Source organism: Anomaloglossus baeobatrachus, chromosome 6, assembly GCF_048569485.1.
Source record: "Anomaloglossus baeobatrachus isolate aAnoBae1 chromosome 6, aAnoBae1.hap1, whole genome shotgun sequence".
Classification (NCBI taxonomy): domain Eukaryota; kingdom Metazoa; phylum Chordata; class Amphibia; order Anura; family Aromobatidae; genus Anomaloglossus; species Anomaloglossus baeobatrachus.
The window spans coordinates 118,638,740-118,664,539 of NC_134358.1; the positions used below are offsets into that span (position 1 = coordinate 118,638,740).

At 45.5% G+C, this 25,800-nt stretch overlaps 1 protein-coding gene across 2 annotated transcripts in view; it reads right to left on the reverse strand.

Annotated features, from left to right (window-relative positions):
* SLCO5A1 (solute carrier organic anion transporter family member 5A1) overlaps positions 1-25,800 on the reverse strand; it is a 167,658-nt gene that overhangs the window by 57,361 nt on the left and 84,497 nt on the right. For both annotated transcript variants that reach the window (XM_075353201.1, XM_075353200.1), the window contains one exon: positions 5,587-5,719. In XM_075353201.1, coding sequence (XP_075209316.1) covers positions 5,587-5,719 — 133 coding nt within the window. The remainder of the gene's footprint in view (positions 1-5,586; positions 5,720-25,800) is intronic.

Consider the following 25,800-nt stretch of genomic DNA (forward strand, 5'->3'; position numbering starts at 1 on the left):
TACCATTCTGTAGCAAAGAACACTGTAAATGGTCCTATGAATGATTGTAGAATAATAATTGCTGAGAAAAAAAAATGTATATCATGTGGGATCTAGGCAAGAAGAAAAAAAAGTGCATTCGCATAGCACTCACATGACATACGGATCAACATAGGCATGACACTCTTCCAACTTTTCTGGATTAAAGTCAGACCGAGTTCTAATTCTGAAGAACTTGATATTTATTTTTTCTTCCCAAAAAATCCCTTTAAGAGTTTGCTGATTGGTAAATAGAGTATGAGAAAAATATATGATACGAAAAGTCTAAATAGAATAGAATACCTGGCAGAAGAGGCCAATTTTCTGATATTAGTCCTACAAGATTCCCAACCCTAAATGTCATTATACATCTACTGATCTTTAGGAACAAGGCAGCCGTTCACCAGTAAGGCTAAAGGGGGCTTTACACACTAAGACATCGCTAATGCGATCTCGTTGGGGTCACGGAATTCGTGACGCACATACGGTCGCTTTAGCGATGCCGTTGCGTGTGACACCTATGAGCGATTTTGCATCGTTGCAAAAACGTGCAAAATCGCTCATCGGTGACATGAGGGTCCATTCTCGATTATCGTTACTGCAGCAGTAACGAAGTTGTTCCTCATTCCTGCGGCAGCACACATCGGTACGTGTGACACCGCAGGAGCGAGGAACCTCTCCTTACCTGCCTCCCGGCCACAATGCGGAAGGAAGGAGGTGGGCGGGATGTTACGTCCCGCTCATCTCCGCCCCTCCGCTGCTATTGGGCGACGGTTCAGTGACGCTGCTGTGACGTTGCTGTGACGCCGCACGGACCGCCCCCTTAGGCGGGCTTTGCACGTTGCGACATTGCACGTGCGATGTCGGTGGGGTCAAATCGAAAGTGACGCACATCCGGCGTCGCAGTCGATATCGCAACATGCAAATCCTTTTTGATACGATGAACGAGCGCAAAAGCGTCGTTATCGTATCATCGCTGCAGCCTCCGACATTTCCATAATGCCGGTGCAGCGACAGGTGCGATGTTGTTCCTCGCTCCTGCGGCAGCGCATATCGCTGTGTATGAAGCCGCAGGAGCGAGATACTTCACCTTACCTGCCGCCGGCTGCTATGAGAAGGACGGAGGTGGGCGGGATGTTTACATCCTGCTCATCTCCGCCCCTCCGCTTCAATTGGCCGCCTGCCGTGTGACGTCACTGTGATGCCGCACGACCCGCCCCCTAAGGAAGGAGGCGGGTCGTCGGCCAGAGGGACGTCGCACGGCAGGTATGTGCGTGTAAAGCTGCCGTAGCGATAATAATCGCTACAGCAGCTTTCACTATATATCGAATGTGCGACGGGGGCGGGACTATCGCTGCAGCATCGGTAACACATTGTTACTGATGTCGCAGCGTGCAAAGCCAGCCTTAGAAAGGAGGCGGTTCGCCGATCACAGCGACGTCGCTAGGCAGGTAAGTATGTGTGACTGCTCTGGGCAATGTTGTGCGCCACGGGCAGTGATTTGCCAGTGTCACACAACAGATGGGGGCGGGCACCCACACTAGCGATATCGGTACCGATATCGCAGTGTGTAAAGTGGCCTTAAGGCTAAGTTCACGTGTCCAGTAAGCATGCGTTAGAACGGATCCAGCAGCGATCTTTTGGCAAAAAAGTTGTGCAAATTGAAAACATTTATTTTTGCAGGATCTGGGTTTTTTTAACATTGGCGTTGAAGGAAAACAGATCCGTTAAATGATTGCTATTTATCTTTCATTTGAAACTGATTCAGTAAGAAAAAACCAGGTCCTTTACAAATGCAAGAGAAATGGATGGCTAAATAGAAGTGGCACTTTGCACACTACGACATCGCAGGTGCGATGTCGGTGGGGTCAAATCAAAAGTGACGCACATACGGCGTCGCTGTCGACATCGCAGTATGTGAATCCTTTTCCATACGATTAACGAGCGCAAAAGCGTCGTTATCATATGATCGGTGTAGGGTCCGACATTTCCATAATTTCGCTGCAGCGACGGTACGATGTTGTTCCTCGTTCCTGCGGCAACACACATCGCTGTGTGTGAAGCCGTAGGAGCGAGGAACATCACCTTACCTGCGTCCACCGGCTATGCAGAAGGAAGTAGGTGGGCGGGATGTTTACGTCCCGCTCATCTCCACCCCTCTGCTCCTATTGGCCGCCTGCCGTGTGACATCGCTGTGACGCCGCACGACCCGTCCCCTTAGGAAGGAGGTGGTTCGCCGGCCAGAGCGACGTCGCAGGGCAGGTAAGTGCATGTGAAGCTGCCGTAGCGATAATGTTTGCTACGGCAGCAATCACAAGATATCGCTGCTGCGACGGATGCGGGGACTATCGCGCACGGCATCGCAGCATCGGCTTGCGATGTCGTAGTGTGCAAAGTACCCCGAAGTCCGTTACATAGACTCCAATGTTAAAAAAAAACAGATCTTCCAAAAATCTATTTTTTCAAAACAGACAAGAAAGTTGCATTTGCAGAACTTTTTTGCCATCATTGCTGCTGGATCCATTCTAACAGATGATTACTGGACATGTGAACATAGGTTTAGTAATATTATCCCCTTTGGGTCAATTTTAATTTTTACGTTTTCGATTTTTTTTTTCCTCGCCTTCTTCACAGAGCAACAATTTTTTTTATTTTTCTGTACACATATACATATGAGGGCTTGTTGTGTGCAGGACGGGTTGTACTTTTGAATGACTCCATTTATTTTACCACATAGTGTACTGTAAAATGGGGAAAAAATTCCAAATGGGGAGAAATTGTGAAAAAACCCACAATTCTAACTTTTTGGGAAGAAATGTTTTGGAAATGCCATGGCATTGCTGTATATAGGGAAAATCACAGTCTCCTTTGAAGCCCGGCCACAGGCAGGGTTTAAAAGAAGTGCTGCTATGAAAACCACACAGGTCTTCACCAGACCCCCTGCTGTCATAGCAACCCATCGGCAACTCGCAATCACGTCAAGGGTGCGCCGATGGGTGCCTGAGCGTGTTAAATCCCACTGTCAGAATTTAACCCGCCATTGTTTGAGGCAGATCGTCAATGTAACACATAGCAGGTTCCCTAATATAGGGCATGACCAAAACCCACTGACAGATTCCCTTTAACCCCTTTACAACACCCGCTTTTGATTTGCACCGTACATGTATGTTGTGAAGGGGTTAAAGGGAATCTGTCAGTGGGTTTTCCTATATAGACCAAAAGAAAAAGAAAAACCCCCTTACAAATACAAATTTATTGATGCAATTAAAACAATCCCCAGACAGACATACATAAACAGGACACTAGGTCCCAAAGTTGCCAATTTTAAAGAAAACTCCTACAGGAATTGTCATATCAATATACCGAGGAGAAATCAAAGCAATCAAGCAACATAGGGTAGTCAACTGTCCATATAGTACAACCAGTTAATACTGTTCATTGGTCAGTTTAATGTTGTGTAAGGATACCAGAGTATATGCTTATAGTGCAACCAGGGTGTGGCCAAATATTCCCTGTAGTGGCCCTACCTCACCGCGGAGGTTGGCACCCTATACCTAGACGCAGTGGCGCCCCCGCTCAGCGATGGCTCGCCCTTCTTTCCCTCCGCTGATCTCATGTGCAGCTGGTCTGGGAAAGGGGGGAGTGTGGGAAGGTTGCACTGTGCGAAAAACTCAATAAATAAATCTCAGTCACACACATCAATGATACAGTAATAGTTCAATTTTTGTAGTGTTAAGGTGGACCATATCAAAAAGTTGTCAATCTCACAAAAGTAAAGCACCGCTGTTAGTTAACAGGTGCTTAATGCTTCCTCTTGCATGTATCCGCGAATGCCAATCCACAGCAGGAGATTCACTAAGCAAGGTCTCCACGAGACCAGATGGTCACAGAGCAGTCCTCCATAGCATTATACTGGGGGCTGACATACAGTGTGCTTTATAGTTCCAGAAACAAGAACTTCACAGAAGGCAAAACAAATCATACACTTTCACAGAAGGCCAGATAGTTTATAAACTTCACAGAAGGTAATGCATGCAGTGGAGTACAACTGAGAATAACAAGGTCCAAGTAACCATACTAGAAATATATAATCATAGACATAGTACTTAGCCTATCCTTGAAGTCCTATGAATGGTGTAAGTACACCAGGGTCCAGATTGACACCTCAGAACATTTCTGAGTGGTTGTTCTCCACTGCATGCATTACCTTCTGTGAAGTTTATAAACTATCTTGCCTTCTGTGAAAGTGTATGATTTGTTTTGCCTTCTGTGAAGTGCTTGTTTCTGGAACTATAAAGCACACTGTATGTCAGCCCCCAGTATAATGCTATGGAGGACTGCTCTGTGACCATCTGGTCTCGTGGAGACCTTGCTTAGTGCATCTCCTGCTGTGGATTGTCGCTAGCAAGTACAGCTATTATCTCTATCTAGTGGTTGTATTTGATGGTACACAGAAGGTGTGTGGAAAATGCACTTCCGTAATTTAATAAACATAAGAAAGGCATCTATGCACTTTATCTGATTTACATGTCTAATAAGAATTCTTTTGGGCATTCACGGATACATGCAAGTGGAAGCATTAAGCACCTGTTAACTAACAGTGGTGCTTTACTTTTGTGAGATTGACAACTTTTTGATATGGTCCATCTTAACACTACAAAAATTGAACTATTACTGTATCATTGATGTGTGTGACTGAGATTTATTTATTGAGTTTTTTGCACAGTGCAACCTTCCCACACTCCCCCCTTTCCCAGACCAGCTGCACATGAGATCAGCGGAGGGAAAGAAGGGCGAGCCATCGCTGAGCGGGGGCACCACTGCGTCTAGGTATAGGGTGCCAACCTCCGCGGTGAGGTAGGGCCACTACAGGGAATATTTGGCCACACCCTGGTTGCACTATAAGCATATACTCTGGTATCCTTACACAACATTAAACTGACCAATGAACTTTATTAACTGGTTGTTCTATATGGACAGTTGACTACTGTCTACTGACAGTGACAATGTCACTGACTACTATGTTGCCATTTGATTTCTCCTCGGTATATTGATATGACAATTCCTGTAGGAGTTTCCTTTAAAATTGGCAACTTTGGGACCTAGTGTCCTGTTTATGTATGTCTGTCTGGGGATTGTTTTAATTGCATCAATAAATTTGTACTTTTAAGGGGGTTTTTCTTTGTCTTTTGGTCTATACAGTGATTGTCCCCTACATTAAGTTTATATGGTCAGTGGGTTTTCCTACCCTGTGCTCAGATTACATCGCAAAAAGCTGCTCAAAGATTCTCTTTAATCTGAAGTTCCACTTTTGGAATTCATTGTCCTATATTGCTGTACCCCATAAAACATGTAGCAACTGTTTAAATGCTTGTATGTATAGTCAGGGATCAGACTACACAGGGTTGATTTGTAGTCTGTCACCATGGAGACATCAATGGATTTGTAGCTTGAAGTGTTGTGGATCTGCAGTCAATGGGCTAAAACCATTTGTGGCTCCGCTGTCTCCGGGACGAATTCATATAGAAACGTAATTCCTATTTATATTGTGGGTAGACATTTCCTTACCAGTTGCCAATGAATCGTGGGTCGCTCTGCTCAATGTTGACAATAGTGCGGGGATCAACATAAAATCCAATAAGTACGCCACCCAACAAATAGCCGGCTGCTGGACCAAGGGCACCCATGACGTACATGATTGCTATAAAAACATAAACCAGAAGGATAAGATCAGAAATCACAAATTAATATTAAATAAAAATGTAAAAAATTATACCATTTTACTTTTTACTACTTATTGTGACAAATAAAACAGCCAAGATTAGAATGATACATGATATAAAAGTAAGTGAAATCAAAGACAGGAAAACTTCAATACTGAAATGTATTAATAAGTGATGAAGCCAGAAAATCATAATTCAGCTTTTTACCCCTGGATAAAAGAGAGAGGTATCTGTAGACATTCTGGAATAATCCACAACAATTCACATCAATGCAGAAAATACTGTCAGGGTTAAGGGGGAAGAATCCACGTCTCGTCATCTCAGAAACAAAAATATATCATGAAACTGATCTTTTTCTTTTTGTTTTTATCATCTGACAAAATTGCCATATTCAGTATGGCATCACTATTGGAATATTGAACTTTAATGGATTATACTCAATTCCTAGTCATCAAGAGATCACCAATCCTGTGCATATTTGATAACTTGCAACCTTAGGGGAGCTAGCGAGATCGCTAGTGAGATCGCTGCTGAGTCACGGCTTTTGTGACGCAGCAGTGACCTCATTAGCGATCTCGCTGTGTGTGACACTGAGCAGCGATCTGGCCCCTGCTGTGAAATCGCTGCTCGTTACACACATCCCTGGTTCATTTTTTGGACGTTGCTCTCATGCTGTGAAGCACACATCGCTGTGTTTGACAGCGAGAGAGCAACAATCTGAATGTGCAGGGAGCCGGCGTCTGACAGGCTGCGGTAAGCTGTAACCAACGTAAATATCGGGTAACCAAGGGAAGCCCTTTCCTTGGTTACCCGATATTTACCTTCGTTACCAGTGTCCGCCGCTCTCACGCTGCCAGTGCCGGCTCCCTGCACACGTAGCCGGAGTTACACATCGGGTAAATAAGCAGAGCGGTTTGCTTATTAACCCGATGTGTACTGTGGCTAGGAGTGCAGGGAGCCAGCACTAAGCGGTGTGTGCTGGTAACCAACGTAAATATCGGGTAACCAAGCCCTTGGTTACCCGATATTTACCTTAGTTACCAAGTACAGCGTCGCTTCCACGCGTCGCTGGGGACTGGTCGCTGGTGAGATCTGCCTGATTGACAGCTCACCAGCGACCATGTAGCGACGCACCAGCAATCCTGACCAGGTCAGATCGCTGGTGCGTCGCTAAAGTGTGACCGTACCCTTACCCCTTTTACAGACTTGAATTACATGACAACCACTTGCCATCTGTCATATTAAGCCATAAAGGAGGTCATAAAATGAACTCCCACCCACAAGTGTTAATTTTCTATAGCTAAAGTAATTAAACTGTTGCTTGAAGCGCTTATGCTCCAATTTTAATTCTATTGGTCAGAGGGACCCTTAAGCAACAGAATCGTGAGCGACCGCAGCCTCTGCATCCCTGTAGCTACACCCATGCTGAAGCCATACTAGGCCACGCGTGCATTCCCTCTGCATTGTGTCATCACACATGTGTGGTCAATATGGCTTCCCCAGTTATAATAGTTTATAGCCAGGGGTTATTGAATGTATAATCAGAAAATTACATTGTTTATATGATTTTTTTTCCTTCAGAATTATTAACTTTTTTTGTTATGATCAGATAACACATTTGTAGTTCTTCTTTCTTTGATACACAGCCAAGACAAGTGCATGGCTGGGGGCTGCAGCCTGTAGCCATATGCTTTATCTGTGGTAGGTATCCTAATACGGAGGACTCTATAACAATCTTTCTTTATTAATTTTTACATAAATCTAGACACAGTGCCTCTGGTTGCAGTCAGACACGCTGTCACACAGGTTGAGGGCGCTGTCTGGCTGCAACCAATCACAGATGCCGGGACTGCCGGTGGGTGGGGAAAGCAGTGCATATGCCTGAAGATAATGAGTGGCCCCGGAAGTAGAGTGAGCGGCCTGGAAGCAGTTATAGCTGTGCGGAGACTGGTAAGTATAAAGCGCTTGCTTTAGTCTGATTTTCTTTCTTTTTCTTTGATTTTCTTTTTATTACCCGGGTGACCGGACCCAGATCGTTACCCAAAGTTAAGACATCCAGGCCTGGGTTTGGTGCTCAGATTCTTTTGAACCGGCGCGGATCTAGACTTCTACAGTCCGGGTCCGCCCATCACTATTAATAGTCTCATAATCACAATAATAAGTAATACTGGACAACTCATCTAATACCAGATGCTTAGTCAAAGATGGCAAATTAAGATATAGTCACATCACTCCTAGTCCACAAAAGAGGATATTAAGTGATTTTGCAGTTGGACACACATACATATTCTAGGTCCATTTTCATAGCAAAAGCATCTACTAATTTAAAGGGAATCTGTCAGCAGGTTTTTCCTAAATCACCTGACAACTAAGTAATGTTGGAAAAAGAGAACCTGATACCAACGATATATCACTTAGTTTACTGGGTGCAGCAGTTGTGATACAATCAGACTTTTTAGCTGTAGGATGAAGCAGAGCTGAGAAAGCTAACCCCTCCCACACCACACTTTCTATGTACATAGTCTGTTGACAATGAGCTGCTGATCACAGGAGGGAGCATGGTCTGACTAGGGCTCACACGCTGCTGTAGCTGATGTAGTTCAAGCAATGATAAGCTCCTGGTGCTAGACCAATCATTGCAAAGAAACAACAGCAAACAGCCTAATAAATGACATATCGCTGAATTCCGTGTTTTAACCCCTACAACATTTTGTCCTCAGATTACATAGAAAAATCCTGCTGACAGATTCCATTTAAATGGATCATCTCACAGAGACATTCAGTTTTAAAAATAAACTGCGGTGTAATCAGAAGATTGCTGCAGGTCCAGCATCTCTAACCTCCAGCAATAATAGCATGGGGAAGCTGCGTCTGGCTATATATTCCTCTTGCTGTGGCCGATGCCTTGAAAATGTTATATATGCCAGCACTTCAAAAACACTGCAAGTCTTGTCCAATCAGGCTCATAGAGGGGGGTCCCGAGCGAGGAACGCTGACCTTCATATGTCCTAGCAGCACATACGGACAGGGGCTGTCACGATGGGAGGTTGTGTTTTTGGATAATGTTAAGATACTAATTATATGAAACTCACATTAACATGAGGATGACATACTAGCATCCTGCATACACTGACAGTATCTGTTATTAATCCATGGCCCTAAAAAGCAATTACAGAACACACGCAGCTCTGCCTCCCATTTTCTTCCTTCTATACCAATCTGAAGTAATTGGCCATGTAAGAATACTGAACATATAAGCAAGGAAAGACCGTTAGCTCAGCACATTTTTAATTATGGCCATAATAACAGATGGAGCCATAGACAATTCCCAAATATTAGATAGTAATAGGTGATAACCAATTAAGCACTATCAATCGGATATTAACCCCCTTGGAAATTAATGAATACAATCAATAGCTTAAGATTTTCCATGACAATCGTTTTGCCAACGACGGTGTCACCTCTTAGAAGCACAGGCGTCCCTTGGGTAATGATGTGTATCTGCATTCATTACTTCATAGATATAGGGAAAAAGCCATGTCTACAATTACCAGGCAGCGAAACTCAAGTGCAAACACACTGTACATTTGCTGAATAAGCATAGCCGCTCATTACAGGATGTCAATGCCGACCTCCAGCCAGACAATCGCACCATTATTCTACATTTATTAGAAAATGACACATTTTTAGATGGAAATCTTCTCAATATAATATATAAGCTCTAATTTCCTTGCTAAACATTTATCTTGTAATTTGCACATATCACATGAAATTCATCTATTATGCCAAGTTATACAATAGTTTTGTCGGGGGGTAAATGGAGACAGAACAGGGGCCCCTAGGCTGGCCCTAAGACTTATGACCCTGCGCTGTCCCTTATCTCAAAGGTAAGTTTGAGGGTAACCAGGTTCGAGCCCCCAGTGTGACCCTAAAGCCTGTCCGAGCCCCTGATCTTACTCCCCGGGCTGGAAAACACATATACAAACTCCGCAAACATAAGACAGACAAGGGTGAATGGAAACTCGTACATACAGCACTCAACACACACAGGCGAGACAATATGAGAACTGGGGGGGTAACGCAAAAGGGAAGGAAGTAACGCACAACAAGGGAACGCTCACACCACTCAGAACTGTAGCACCATTTACAGGAAAAGCACCAAGATCGGGTTCGCTGGAGTAAAACTGAAGCTATCTCCAGCACCTCCTGAAAGGAGGCAGTGCCTTAAATAGGGAAGCGACAGCTGCACTTCGCAATCAGCAACCTGAGCACTTAGGTCCTACTCAGCAGTCTACAGGAATTATCCCCTGCAGAGCTGAAGACCAGTGAACCTGAATCAGCCGAAGCCCTGCTCTGGCTGAAAAATCCAGAAGCCTCATGTTGCTTGTCAGACTCTGCAGTGTGAATAGAATCTGACGCCACAGTGCCAGCCAGTGTGTGCAGAGCTTAACATTGCATGACATGTTTTTGGAAAAGAAGCATCTCTAGCTGTTCCATAGTCCTGCCCATAGGATCCAGTATGTCTCCTTTGTGTCTTTGGAAAATCCTCATCAGTAGATGAATTCCACAATGTAATCTGTGGGAAAATTTTGCAATATTTAATATCCTTTACCGCCACTAGGGAAACAAAGCATTACACACTTCTGATTGACATCAATAGGCTGTCCATAGCGAAAGGAAATGCAGGGTCTTCACGCGTGACCAACACTTTTTATAGCTGTGCTCCATTCTGAAGGTTTAAAATAGACGACTTCTTCTATTAACCCAGAATTGGGTAAAGGGCTTGTGTAACGTAAAATCACATGAGCCGGGGAGAGCAAGTGCTGATACCGGAGGGGAGTATAACATGCTGATTGAGGAGTTGTCCGAGTAGTGGCAAACTCCTTTAAAAAGGACCTGTCATGAGATCAAAAAAGTGTCCAATTTTTGCCATTGTTTTTTTCTTGCTCCCTTGAGTATACTCTTTTTTATGGGGGGGTGTTGTAAGCTGTCAGAAGGCAATATCCAGCACCTGGCTTGATTAAAACTTATCTCTCTATTAGATATGATTCAAAATTAATAATTTCAAATTAAAATAAGATGACACTGAGACGTTTCGGACAGGATCCTTAATTATCATGATTAAGGACCCTGTTCGAAGCGCGTCAGGTGTAATTTTATTTTAATTCGACCATGTTTTAATCGTATTTAATAAAGACAAACGTTTTAATCAAGCCTGGTGATGGATATTGCCTTCCTATATTTTATTATGTGGACGCCAGACACGTGGATCCGAGCACAAGCCTTCATTGGATCTACTTAGGCATCTTAATATAGACTATTACAAGGTTCTCAGGGTGAGCGGATATATATTTTCTTTTTTGTTGAAAGATGTCATTCGGTCCCAAAAATAGATATTTTTACTCACTGCAATTTTTCATGGTCTTAAGCGGGCTTTACACTCTACGAGATCGCTACAGCGATCTCGTTGGGGTCACGCATTTTGTGACGCACATGCAACCGCTGTAGCGATGTCGTTGTGTCTGACACCTATGAGCGATTTTTGCATCGTCGCAAAAACGTGCAAAATCGCTCATCGGTGACATGGGGGTTCCATTCTCAAATATCGTTACTGCAGCAGTAACGAAGTTGTTCCTCGTTCCTGCAGCAGCACACATCGCTCCGTGTGACACCGCAGGAACGAGGAAGCTCCCCTTACCTGCCTCCCGGCCACAATGCGGAAGGAAGGAGGTGGGCGGGATGTTACGTCCCGCTCATCTCCGCCCCTCCGCTTCTATTGGGCGGCGGTTCAGTGACGCTGCTGTGACGTCGCTGTGACGCTGAACGAACCGCCCCTTAGAAAGGTGGCGGTTCGCCGGTCACAGCGACGTCGCAGGGAATGTAAGTCCGTGTGATGGGTCCGGGCGATGTTGTGCGACACGGGCAGAGATTTGCCCGTGTCGCACAACCGATGGGGGAGGGTATGCATGCTGGCGATATCGGTACCGATATCACAGTGTGTAAAGCGGCCTTTACTCTTTACCAAAGGAACATTGCTCACAGGTTAATAATGCAGAGCAGGGTAAAGACGCCCCCTTGGGAAAGACTAAAAAACTTAGCATGAAATAAAAAGACCATTATCTTTGGAACCATATGGCAGATTTAGAAACTAATACATTTAAAAAAAAATGGAATAATCAGGAGAACAGAAGGAATAAAATAAAACTGCTCCATTTTAATCAAGATTTTTCAGGCATTAAAGGATAGAGCTTCAAAAAGTTGAAACAGTTTTTGACCATCTTTTATTTTGAGCATTCGTGTGTATGAGGGACTTAGGAGAGTAGTCTAAGCACGGCAGCTATTTAATATATATTGGAAAGAAAAATTAACATTTATTTCTTGAAAGGAGATTATCATCTTTGAAATATGTAACAGGATCTTATTATTATCTAGTAAAATCCCACCATGATAACAATTTCAGAATTTTCAAAGGAGTAACAGGATTTGTGCCACCCCTGCAGCGGATCAAACCGCTCGGATCCGGGGGTGGTGATAATTCGTGGCTCAAGGGTCTCTGGACCCGGGGGCTTAGGGGCCACACTGAAATAGTAGGGGAGTATTTACAGGGGAATTGGTATAGTTCGGGACGCCACCCGTGGTGTACGGTAATTGGGAGTACCGCCGCTGCCATTGGGAGTACCCGGGGTGATGGAGTGGGGCAGCTAGGTGACATTGCCCTCCACGGGTAGGGGTAGGCCCCGGGACTCTGGATGGAGATGAGGGGGCGCAGTTCAAGGGTCAGTCGGGTACTCACTCAGCAATGAAGCAGACACTGACAACAGGATGAACTAAGTCTCTGAACGCCATTGCCTCTCGAGGGGAGCTTGTCCAAGTCCCGTCCCTTGCAGTACTGCCGGTGGTCCATAACCTGCCTCCTGGCACAAAAGTTTGAAAGTGTCCGCTATGGCCCGGTAGCTTGGAGCTGTCCGGGCCCCGCTCCCCACTATGGCTAAGTGAAGGAGCCTGCTCTTAGGAGCTCATGCTTAGGATTTCAGTGGGCTGCCTGCTAGGAAAGCCCTATCCCCTCGTTGCGCTAGTGCCCCCGATCTCTGACCTGGTGGGAACAGTCCATAAAGGCCCTGTCCTCCGCAGGTTAATTGCCAGGTTGCCTGAAGCGTCTCCCCGACGTAGGGTCCGTGTACCCCGACGTGCCTTTGGTCCCGGATCGGTGATAGAACCAGGCTGCTAGCCGTCCTCCTCGACGGGTTCCAGGCACCTAGCCTCAATTTTTTTCAACAGATCCGTCGCATCAGTTTTCCACAATCTGCAACGGATCCGTCGAGCCAACGGATTGTGACTGATGGCAAAAAAATGATGTTTGCAAGTGGCCTTAGCTGTGGTTTTTATGGCGGCTTTCTTTCTGTATCTTTCATTAGAGAGGAGAGCGGCTTCCACCCAAAAAGTGATCAGTCTACATCTAACCGAATTCACAGTTTCCAAACCCTGAAGAGGAGAAAAGAAGCAACAAAAGACTGAACGTAGCAATTTCATTTTTACACTACTGCGTATTACTGTATGTTCATTCTTCCAGACAGAATCCTCCTGAAAACATGTCGTGTGCACATACCCATGATTACTACATAGTGTAACACAGACGATAAGACTTTTGGACCAGAAAAAAGCAATGTTCAAATATGAAGAAAATTGAATCAGAATAAGTACAAATTGGGAGATTGTCCAAAAAAGGTCAAACTTAAGGGTACTTTACACGCTGCGACATCGCTAACGATATATCGTCGGGGTCACGTCGTTAGTGACGCACATCCGGCGCAGTTAGCGACATCGCAGCGTGTAACACCAATGAGCGACGATCAGCGAGTGCAAAAACGTGAAAAATCGTTGCTCGTTGACACGTCGTTCATTTCCTTAATATCGTTGCTGCTGCAGGTACGATGTTGTTCGTCGTTCCTGCGGCAGCACACATCGCTATGTGTGACACGGCAGGAACAATGAACATCTCCTTACCTGCCTCCACCGGCAATGAGGAAGGAAGGAGGTGGGTGGGATGTTACTTTCCGCTCATCTCCGCCCCTCCTATGCTATTGGATGGCTGCCGTGTGACGTCGCTGTGACGCCGCACAAACCTCCCCCCTTAGAAAGGAGGCGTATCGCCGGACAGAGCGACGTCGCAGGGAAGGTAAGTCCGTGTGACGGGTGTTAGCGATGTTCACGCCACGGGCAGCGATTTGCCTGTGATGCACAACCGACGGGGGAGGGTACGCTCGCTAGCGATATCGGCACCAATATCGCAGCGTGTAAAGTACCCTTTAGGGCAGATAGTTCTGGAGCATATTGAACCCAGAATCTACACTGAGATTTATTTGTGGACTTTGCTTGTTATCTGGGGTGAATTAAAGCTCCTAACCTGAAAAAAATAAATAATGCACCTGACTTCTGCCACTGCAGTAGTATCAAAAGTATCAAAAACCTGCTTCTGTATTCCGGCCACCAGAGATGACAAGAAACTGCTGTAGAGGCCATGTGTCTATATTATTTTATTCACTTATATAGCGCTATTAATTCCATATCCCTTTACAGATTTCCGCATTGCTGTCCCCTTTGGGGCTCACAGACTAAATTCCCTATCAGTACGTCTTTGGAATGTAAAAAGAAACCGAAGTACCCAGAAGAAACCCACACAAACACGGGCAGAACATACAAACTCCTTACAGAAATTGTCCTTGGTTGGGATTTGAACCCAGGACCCCAGACTGCAATGCTAACCACTGAGCCACTGTGCTGACTATATGAAATGTCATTAATGAAGGACAGAGACCGGCAGGGCAAAGGCGAGCATTACCAGAGGAGTGGCAGAAGATGGATGTAATAAAAAGGTATTCTAGTACAAAGAAAGTATCACCTATCCAAAAGATATGGTAGATGACAAGTACTAGATCTGTGGTGGCCTGACAGCTGAGACCTCCCACAAATCGCAATGAGTGAGTAAAGCAATTGCCATTGACAGCCGAATTCAGTGCTAAGGCTTTAAAGGGAATCTGTCACCAGGATTTTGCCACATAATCTGAGAGCAGCATAATGTAGGGGCAGAGATCCTGGTTCCAGCGATGTGTCACTTACTGGGCTGCTTAGTGCAGTTTTGATAAAAATCGCTGATTAATCAACAGTAGATTAACATGAGCGGACTACATGGCGTGCTGCAGGTAGTCCAGCATATTGATGAGCTCTAACTGCTAGATCTGCAGCAGAGAAAAAAAATAATTTTATCAAAATGACAGCAATGAGCTCAGGAAGTGACACATCGCTGAAATCAGGGTCTCTGTCTCTACATTATGCTGCTCTCAGAGGAGGGAGAAAAAACCTGGTGACAGATTTACTCATTCAGACATCAGATTTTTTGACATATGAGGAAAACAAAGTGACTTTCATCAGTTTGGTGAGTCTCATCAGTGGTCAGCTTTTTTCACTGATGAGTAAAAAAAAAAAAAGTTTTCCACCTTCACCTATTAGTCAGTGAAAAACGGACAGGACACGGATGACATTTGGGAACTGTACAATATTTTCACAGACCCATAGAGTCTCATTGTCGAGTTTGATCTGATGAGCATCAGACATGTCTCCATGATTTTGAATGGCCACTCAGTTTGCGAAAAAATTAACTTACATGATAACAGCCCCATAGACTAATCACAAGTATGAGTGCTACCTGTGAAACATGGATAGCACTCATATGTAAAAAACTGATGTGCATGAACCCTAAAGGCTGCTTTACACGCTGTGACATCACTAGCGATGTCGCTAGCGATCGCACCCGCCCCCGTCGTTTGTGCGTCACGGGCAAATCGCTGCCCGTGGTGAACAATATTGCTAGGACACATCAAACGGACTTACCTGCCTAGCGACATCGCTGTGGGCGGTGAACAACCTCTTTTTTAAGGGGGGGGCGGTTTGTGCAGCATCACAGCGACATCAATCAGCGGGTCACCAACAGAAGTGGATGGGCGGAGAGCAGCCACATTCACGTCACTCCCACCTCGTTGCCGGAGGACGCAGGTACGGTGATGTTCGTCGTTCCCGGGGTGTCACACGTAGCGATGTGTGCTGCCTCAGGAACGACGAACAACCTACGTCCAGCACAAGCAACGATATTTTGAAAATGAACGACGTGTCAACGATCAGCGATTTGGTGAGTATTTCTGATCGTTAGCGGTCGCTCGTAGGTGTCACACGCAACAACGTCGCTAACGAGGCCGGATGTGCGTTATGAATTCCATGACCCCGACGACATCTCGTTAGATACGTCGTTGCGTGTAAAGCGGCCTTAACTCCAATGATAGCAATACTCATTGAAAGACGAGATAGAAGTTGCCCATTCTGGCAGTTGGTGAAGGTCTTAAGGCTGCTTTACACCAGAAGATCTATCGTGCGATAGATCGTCGGGGTCACAGTTTTTGTGATGCACATCCGGCATCGCTGGCGATGCCGGCCTGTGTGACACCTCCTAGCGACGCAGTATCGCTCACAAATCGTGAGTCGTGTACTGCTCGTTAGGTTCCATAATATCGTTTAATTTAGTTGTTCATCGTTTCTGGGGTAGCACACGTCGCTCCGTGTGACACCCCGGGAACGATGAACAGCAGCTCACCTGCGTCACGCGCCCGCCGCCGGCTATGTGAAGGAAGGAGGTGGGCGGGATGTTTACATCCTGCTCATCTCCGCCCCTCCGCTTCTATTGGCCGGCGGCCGTGTGACGTCGCTGTGACGCCGAATGTCCCTCCCACTCCAGGAAGTGGACGTTCGCTGCCCACAGCGTGGTCGCACGAGAGGTAAGTACGTGTGACGGGGGTTACCGACTTTGTGCGCCACAGGCAGCGATTTGCCCGTGACGCAAAAAGGACGGGGGCGGGTACGATTGATTGTGAAATCGCACAATCAGTCATACCATGTAAAGCAGCCTTAAGACCTATGTGGTAACGATCACCTATCTTACCAGAATAGCCATTTTGTATGGAAAATCTGTAATGAATCAAACAGGATTTGTCATGTCAAAGCCTTAAAAATCATCAGTGTAAGGTCAATGTCCAAGCAGAATATATCCCCAGCACATGTATATTTGTATAAATCTTACTAATTGTGCTACTACTGCATTCTGCTATGGATTTTCCAAGTGTAAATACTGATAATCGGCAGCAATTCTGGGAGCTGTGACTATACCCTTATATTCTAGCATTCCTTTGTGATATTTGCTATGTTGTGACTATGAAGCCTCTGAACTTGATACATGGAAACTATGGTTTTCTGCGTGAACTGTATGGATATTTCCTGCCAATAAAACAGAAATATTTTCAAGAAAAGATATAAGTACTGTATTTTACATTGATGACAAGTGGTTGTTGCCTTTGCATTGTTTCAGCGCACAAAGCTTTTATCTTCTGAGAATCTAATATCAAAGATCTAAAAATAATATTTAAGCAACAATTAATTTTCAGATACCAGGGGGTACATTTCTTCCTAAGGTTGTCAGGTCAGTACATTGCTGATGCACGTTTGTTCGCGGAGCCTTCTAGCTGGCTTGCAGAAATTTGGCAGCTGCACCCAAAGGCATCCGAAATGAAATTTCATCCTGGTGTGACCTTGAAGACTTAAACTGTCTACATTGAAGAATTAGGTTTAAGAAATCATAAGTTACAGAATATTATATACTGGCTACTACACAAGGGAGCATGTTCTACCCATCTATCTCGTACCTAGGGTAGAGCTACAGTATATCCAACTTGCAAGTATATTCTGTGCAATACCGGGCTACAGACACTGGAGGAAAGGTCACGTGCACACTGAGTATTTGGTGAGTTTTTTACCTCAGTATTTGTAGCCAAAACCAGGAGTGGGTAATGAATACAGAAGTGGTGCCCGTGTTTCCATTGTACTTTTCCTCTGATTGCTCCACTCCTTATTTTGGCTACAAATACTGAGGTTAGAAATAGAGATGAATCTGCAGATATTAAGGATCAGCGGGTCCAACCGGATTTAAGAAAAATTAACTGTTGGGACCGGAGTTAATCCCGAATATTTGCCCGGAGGCCGATTCCAATATAAGTCTATGGCAGGGGTGGGGAACCTTTTTTCTGCTGGGGGCCATTTGGAAATTTCTACCAACCTTCGGGGGCCGCAAAAAATTATCAGCTTGAAAATCACCCTTATATATTTGGTCAAACAATTAACTAACCCCAGACGCCTACTATGGTGACTGGAGCTGCTTCTCTTTGGTGCTGTTGCGATGTTCGATGATATTGATCATGTTGCTTATCACAACGGTTTGTCTCAGTCTGGAGCGCAGTCAACAGATTGGTAAATTGTATACATTACATAGGAGACGCTGAAGGCACATACATCACACAAGGGGCTGGGGACATATATACATCACAGAAGATACTGGGGCCTATAAATTACAGGAGATGCTGGGGGCATATATACACGACAGGAGGTGCTGGGGGCATATATACACAACAGGAGGGGCTGGGGGCATATATACATGACAGAAGAGGCATATATAAATGACAGGAGGGGCTGGGGGCATATATACATGACAGAAGAGGCATATATAAATGACAGGAGGGGCTGGGGGCATATATACATGACAGGAGGGGCTGGGGGCATATATACATGACAGGAGGGGCTGGGGGCATATATACATCACTGGAGAGGCTGGGGCGCGAACATCGCTGGGGGGGCACCGACAGTACTACCGGGCATGGACAGCATTGGCGGCGGCAGGGACAGCACCAGAGGGGCACAAACACGACTGAGGGAGCATGGACAGCACTGGGTTAATGGCACACAGCACTGGGGTGGTGGCACACAGCACTGGGGTGGTGGCACACAGCACTGGGAGAGGGGGTGACACACAGCACTGGGGGAGGGGGTGACACACAGCACTGGGGGAGGGGGTGATACACAGCACTATGGGAGGGGGTGACACACAGCAATATGGGAGGGGGTGACACACCTCACACCGCGACGGGAAGCAGCACAAGTTCTACAGCGTTGGGACGCAGTATGGACTTGCTAAGCACCAGGACGCAGCAGCACGAGTCCCAGACCGTCGGGTCGCAGCATGACTCACTCAGCACCAGGACGCAGCACGACTCCCACAGCGCCGGGACGCAGCACGGCTCACACAGCGCCGGGACGCAGCATGGCTCACACAGCGCCGGGACGCAGCATGGCTCACACAGCGCCGGGACGCAGCATGACTCACACTGCGCCGGGACGCATGTACTGCAGGGAGGCCGGTGAACCTACCGCTCCTCTTCTTCTGTGGGACTGGAGTGCACGGCATCTCTCTCTAACAAAGGACGTTCTCAGTATGCTGGCACAGGCCAGCATATGGAGAACCTGATGGTATGTGCCTCACACATTGTGATTTAAAGGGTCGGCAGCCGAGAAGACCGCGCCCAAGTACTGCGATCCCCAGAAATGTGCCCAGGGGCCGCATGAAAAGTCATGGCGGGCCGCATGAAAAGTCATGGCGGGCCGCATACGGCCCGCGGGCCGGAGGTTCCCCACCCCTGGTCTATGGGGACCTGAATATTGTGCTTTAAAATGGTGGTAGAAAGGGCTAGGGGGGGTTAGAGCAGGAGTGAGTGTTAGGCTATGTGCGCACGTGTGTGCTCTGCACCGCACCGAAAAGGTGCGCTTCAGAGCGCAGCTGAAAAGCTGCGTTCTGAAGCGCATGGTGCCGGCGAGAACGTGCGCTCTGCCTGCAGCTCCTGCCATAGACAGAGCAGGGGCTGCCGGCAAAGCGCACGGAAGAAGTGACATGTCACTTCTTAGAACGCAGCGATTCGGGCAGCAGCCGAAGCGCTGCGTTCTAATATGCCACGTGCGCACGGCCCCTGCACAATCTCCATAGATTGTGCAGGGGACACAGGACGCATGCAGTTACGCTGCGCTACAAAGCGCAGCGTAACTGCATGAATTACGCACACGTGCGCACATAGCCTTATACTTACCAGTCTCTATGCAACTATAACACTACTTCCGGGGCCACTCATTTCTATCGCACATATTCCCTAATTCCCCCACCCACCGGTAGTCGCTACGTCTCTGATTAATTGCAGTCAGACTGCGCACCCACCCTGTGTGACAGTGGCCTAGCCAGTCTCCAGATCTCAACCCCATAGAAAACCTTTGGAGGGAGTTGAAAGTCCGTGTTGCCAAGCGACAGGCCCAAAACTTCACTGCTCTAGAGGAGATCTGCATGGAGGAATGGGCCAATATACCACCAACAGTGTGTGCCAACCTTATGAAGACTTACAGAAAACATTTGACCTCTGTCATTACCAACAAAGGACATACAGTTAGGTCCAGAAATATTTGGACAGTGACACAAGTTTTGTTATTTTAGCTGTATACAAAAACATGTTCAGAAATACAATTATATATATAATATGGGCTGAAAGCGCACACTCCCAGCTGCAATATGAGAGTTTTCACATCCAAATCGGAGAAAGCGTTTAGGAATCATAGCTCTGTAATGCATAGCCTCCTCTTTTTCAAGGGACCAAAAGTAATTGGACAAGGGACTCTAAGGGCTGCAATTAACTCTGAAGGTGTCTCCCTCGTTAACCTGTAATCAATGAAGTAGTTAAAAGGTCTGGGGTTGATTACAGGTGTGTGGTTTTGCATTTGGAAGCTGTTGCTGTGACCAGACAACATGCGGTGTAAGGAACTCTCAATTGAGGTGAAGCAGAACATCCTGAGGCTGAAAAAAAAGAAAAAATCCATCAGAGAGATAGCAGACATGCTTGGAGTAGCAAAATCAACAGTCGGGTACATTCTGAGAAAAAAGGAATTGACTGGTGAGCTTGGGAACTCAAAAAGGCCTGGGCGTCCACGGATGACAACAGTGGTGGATGATCGCCGCATACTTTCTTTGGTGAAGAAGAACCCGTTCACAACATCAACTGAAGTCCAGAACACTCTCAGTGAAGTAGGTGTATCTGTCTCTAAGTCAACAGTAAAGAGAAGACTCCATGAAAGTAAATACAAAGGGTTCACATCTAGATGCAAACCATTCATCAATTCCAAAAATAGACAGGCCAGAGTAAAATTTGCTGAAAAACACCTCATGAAGCCAGCTCAGTTCTGGAAAAGTATTCTATGGACAGATGAGACAAAGATCAACCTGTACCAGAATGATGGGAAGAAAAAAGTTTGGAGAAGAAAGGGAACGGCACATGATCCAAGGCACACCACATCCTCTGTAAAACATGGTGGAGGCAACGTGATTGCATGGGCATGCATGACTTTCAATGGCACTGGGTCACTTGTGTTTATTGATGACATAACAGCAGACAAGAGTAGCCGGATGAATTCTGAAGTGTACCGGGATATACTTTCAGCCCAGATTCAGCCAAATGCCGCAAAGTTGATCCGACGGCGCTTCATAGTACAGATGGACAATGACCCCAAGCATACAGCCAAAGCTACCCAGGAGTTCATGAGTGCAAAAAAGTGGAACATTCTGCAATGGCCAAGTCAATCACCAGATCTTAACCCAATTGAGCATGCATTTCACTTGCTCAAATCCAGACTTAAGACGGAAAGACCCACAAACAAGCAAGACCTGAAGGCTGCGGCTGTAAAGGCCTGGCAAAGCATTAAGAAGGAGGAAATCCAGCGTTTGGTGATGTCCATGGGTTCCAGACTTAAGGCAGTGATTGCCTCCAAAGGATTCGCAACAAAATATTGAAAATAAAAATATTTTGTTTGGGTTTGGTTTATTTGTCCAATTACTTTTGACCTCCTAAAATGTGGAGTGTTTGTAAAGAAATGTGTACAATTCCTACAATTTCTATCAGATATTTTTGTTCAAACCTTCAAATTAAACGTTACAATCTGCACTTGAATTCTGTTGTAGAGGTTTCATTTCAAATCCAATGTGGTGGCATGCAGAGCCCAACTCGCGAAAATTGTGTCACTGTCCAAATATTTCTGGACCTAACTGTATAACAAAATATTGAGATGAACTTTTGTTATTGACCAAATACTTTTTTTCCACCATAATTTGCAAAAAAAAAATCTTGCCAAATCAGCAAAGTGATTTTCTGTATTTGTTTTGTCATATTGTCTCTCATAGTTGTGGTCTACCTATGATTGCAATTACAGGCCGACCTCATCTTTATAAGTGGGAGAACTTGCACAATTGGTGGCTGACTAAATACTTTTTTCCCCCACTGTATATACACAAATATATATACACACATACATACACTACATAATACATAAGAGCATTGGAAAATGAATGCTCCATCATTTATGACTATCTATTTTAAGGTTTGTTAAGGTGCTAAAGGGTCAAAAAAAAATCTTTTTATAACACCTCAGAATGGGAAACAAAAATAAAAAATAGCATACTCATCTCACTGATCCCTAGATGCTCCAGTTCAGATGATGCTGATTTGTTTATGATATTTACTTCTTGCTTCAGGAATGATGACCCAACAAAGGAACATGTGACCACTGCATCTAATTACGGGCTATAGCAAGTCACCTCTGCTGCCAGTGATTGGCTGTAGCAGTCAAAATGATTATATGTCTATATATTGGTATTTCATTGGAAATTGAGGACAACAGGCTGACCTGCAACATCAGATTAGGAGGGGGTGTGGAATGAAATATAATTTGTTTGCTCTTCTTCGGCTCCTCTTACTTTTACTGTTGGGATTCCTCATGGGTCAGTCCTGAATCCCTTCCTCTTTTTTTCCATAGGCTGCCCCTAATGGACAAACCATCAGCAGATTTGGTTTTCAGGACCATCTCTATGCTGATGACACCCAATTATAAACATCTTATACACATCATCCCCATATAATTACAAAATACAAGTACCTGTCTGTCCGCTGTCTCTAACATCATGTCTTTCCTGTATCTAAGACCTCTTTCACACGTCCTTCTCTCCGGTACGTGTTTGGTCCTTTTCCTCATGTACCGGAGACACGGGCACACGTAGACCCATTAAAATCAATGGTTAGGCGCTCACGTGCGTGTTCTGCCATGGACCGCGTGGAGCATACGTGCGTCTGTGTGCTCCACACGTCAACATGTCAGCTTTTCTCCAGCATCACGGGTGTCACACGGAACGCAAACGGACCACACGGAGGTTTTCGGTGTGACGCGCCGGAGAAAACACACGTGTCTGAGACAGAAAAAAAAAAAAAAAAAAACCTTTACTCACCTTCTCAAGCCCTGCTGTCTCTGCCACTGCTGTCACTTGCTGCCGACCCCCACTCATTATGCTCATTGAATATTCACTTCACTGCGGCTGGAAGCAGCAGCAGCGGGGAGTCGGCAGCACCGGAGACCGGAGATCAGCACCACGGACAGCGGTGCCAGGGACAGGTGAGAAGAAAGTTCCCGGTCTCCATGTGTTATCACGGATAACACACGGAGAACACACGTGTGCCATAAACATGGCTCACACAGGGCAAAACGCACCTTTGACACGTCCGTGAAAAACGTGCGTGATTTTCATGAACGTGTGAAAGAGGCCTAAAACTGAATTTCAATGGGTGGTTGTACCATAACACCTAAGCAAAATGCTTGCTGTTTTGTGGTTACATTTGATTCAGATCTTTCCTTCTCCCCTATAGTCAATCACTCGCTTGTTGTAGTCACCTGCACCTCAAAAATATCTCCAGAAAAGAACCTATTCTTAACTTTGAAACTCTAAAAACTTATTCTTTGTCTCATACATTGTCAGGACTACTGCAATTCTCTACTAATCTGTTTCCCTCTTACATAACTCTGTCCTCTCCAGACTATCCTAAACGCAGCAGCCAGGGTCATACTTCTGACCAACAAGTACACTGATGCCTCCACTCTGTGCCAGTCATTGCACTGATTGTTCATCTGCTACAGAACACATTATTAATTAACTATGTTACTCTCACCCACAAAGCGCTCTACAGTTCCACACTGCCATACATTTACTCCCTCATCTCTGTCTACCACCCTACCCATGCTTTCTGTACCGCTAATGATCCAAGACTAAACTAACATCTTCCATAATCCTGAACTTCCCAACCTGTCTCCAAGACTTTTCTCATGGTTCGTCAGTTCTCTGGAATGTACTACACCAGACAATCCAGTTAATTCCCAGTATCCACTGTTTTACATGTGCTCTGAAAACACATTTCTTTAAACTGGCCTATCGCCTCAACTCACTAATCTAACTATTCCCTATTCTCCCATCCTAGTTTCATCAGAATCTGGTCCCTTCCATCATCAGTTTGCACACCCTCCATGCAGTCGGTCACACTCTGTAAGTGTACGTATGCAGCTACTGACTGTGACCGGTTCATGCAGCGTTATTTGGATACCCTTATTTATTATAATGATGGCTGGACCGTACATGACAAGCAATTTTTTTACCTTTTGTGTCTCCTCTATTTCCTTCTAGATGTCACGTCTGCACCAGAGTCCGCTCCTGTGACGTCTGCTTTGATCACCAGGCGCCACCATATTCCTGCCATGGGCAGTGCTGGTGGTAGGGGAAGGAGTCGTACAAGTGGCTCTGGTGGGCGCAGGCTTTGCCCAACCACTAAGCTGGGTTTCACTGGGACCTGCAGTACCACTGGCTGACTGTGGTGGCGTGTGCCTTCCAGCTGAAATTACCATCTTTCAGTCACGGCCATCAGGAAGGCACCACACCCTTCTTATTCCCCCTCCTGTCTGCTGGTCGCTGTCAGACACTGTATAGTCTTGTAGTGTTACTGCTGTGCCTCAGCTTCACACCCTGCTCTTAACTTTTGATTCCCGTATTTTTGACCTCTGCCTGTTCACGGATGGCTCTCCTTCCTGCCGTGTTTTGTACTTTACTGCCATCTTCGGTTTGACCTTAGCCTAATTTCCTTATAACTCTTTTTGCCTGACGATTTGGTCTCTTTTGCCTGACGTCCACTCTTCTCTGGACTGCAGCCTTCCATAGGCAGCAATGTCCTGGACCTTGTTGTAATTCCAGGACCCTGTACAGGGGTTAAAGGGTTTCAGGGTTCTGGGGATCCTGCTGAGGGCCAGCTTACCTCTAGTCTGTCCGTGGGTCACCGTGACGGTCATGCTGAGTCTGTGGTCCGGGGTAGACATCACAATAGATTGTAAACAGTGCAAGCAGGGTCCTCACTCATTTGGTAATTACAAAAACAATTAGAATTGTTGAATTATGTGTTATTCTGTAATGTCTTATATTGTCTGTACATGTCTCCTTTGATTTGTAAAGTGCTATGGAATATGTTGGCGCTATAACAATAAAATTATTTTGAATTATTAAACATATTTTTTCTCTATTGGACAACTTATTTGATGTCTGATAAGTGCATTTTCCAACCTTTTGCCCCACCCCTATGTTGAGAAAGAGGATGCACGGACGCTCCTTAGCTGTACATTTTATTATTATTTTCATGTCTGCTCTTTGTGGTCTCCACATGCAAACAGTGAATGAAAGGAGAGCATATGTCACAAATGGCTGAGATAGGAATACCCTTTTTAAGCTTCCGAATAACTAGAAGTTTACTGACAGGTACAGAAGAGACAGCAGCAGCATTCAGACTTCAATGTTAGGCTTCTCGTCTGTTAGTTTCAGCTTCGGTAGCTTCTCTGAAGGGCAGAATAAGAGAATGTTTATAATGCAATGTTTGCAATATGGACTCGGTGAACATTACCGGTAAAGATGTCTTTAGTCTGCCGTCTGACCTCCTAATAACATCAAAATGATTTAAAACCGCTAGATCGTGTTGCCATAGCAACTTACTGACTCACCAAAGCTGCAGAGAGAGCTGCGGTATTACCATGGTATGCCTAGTATTATCTCGCACATGTGTGGATGTGTGGAGTGGAACTAAGGTCATACGGAGATCAACCTATTATGATAAAGGTGACGGGAATGGTCCATCATTGGATGAGTCTCAGATAAGGCACTGTTCCATCTCCAACCACTGCAGCCCATCACAGCCCTGAGCTGTCAGTTGACCAAAGAACAGAATGTCATCACTCGAAGTATCCA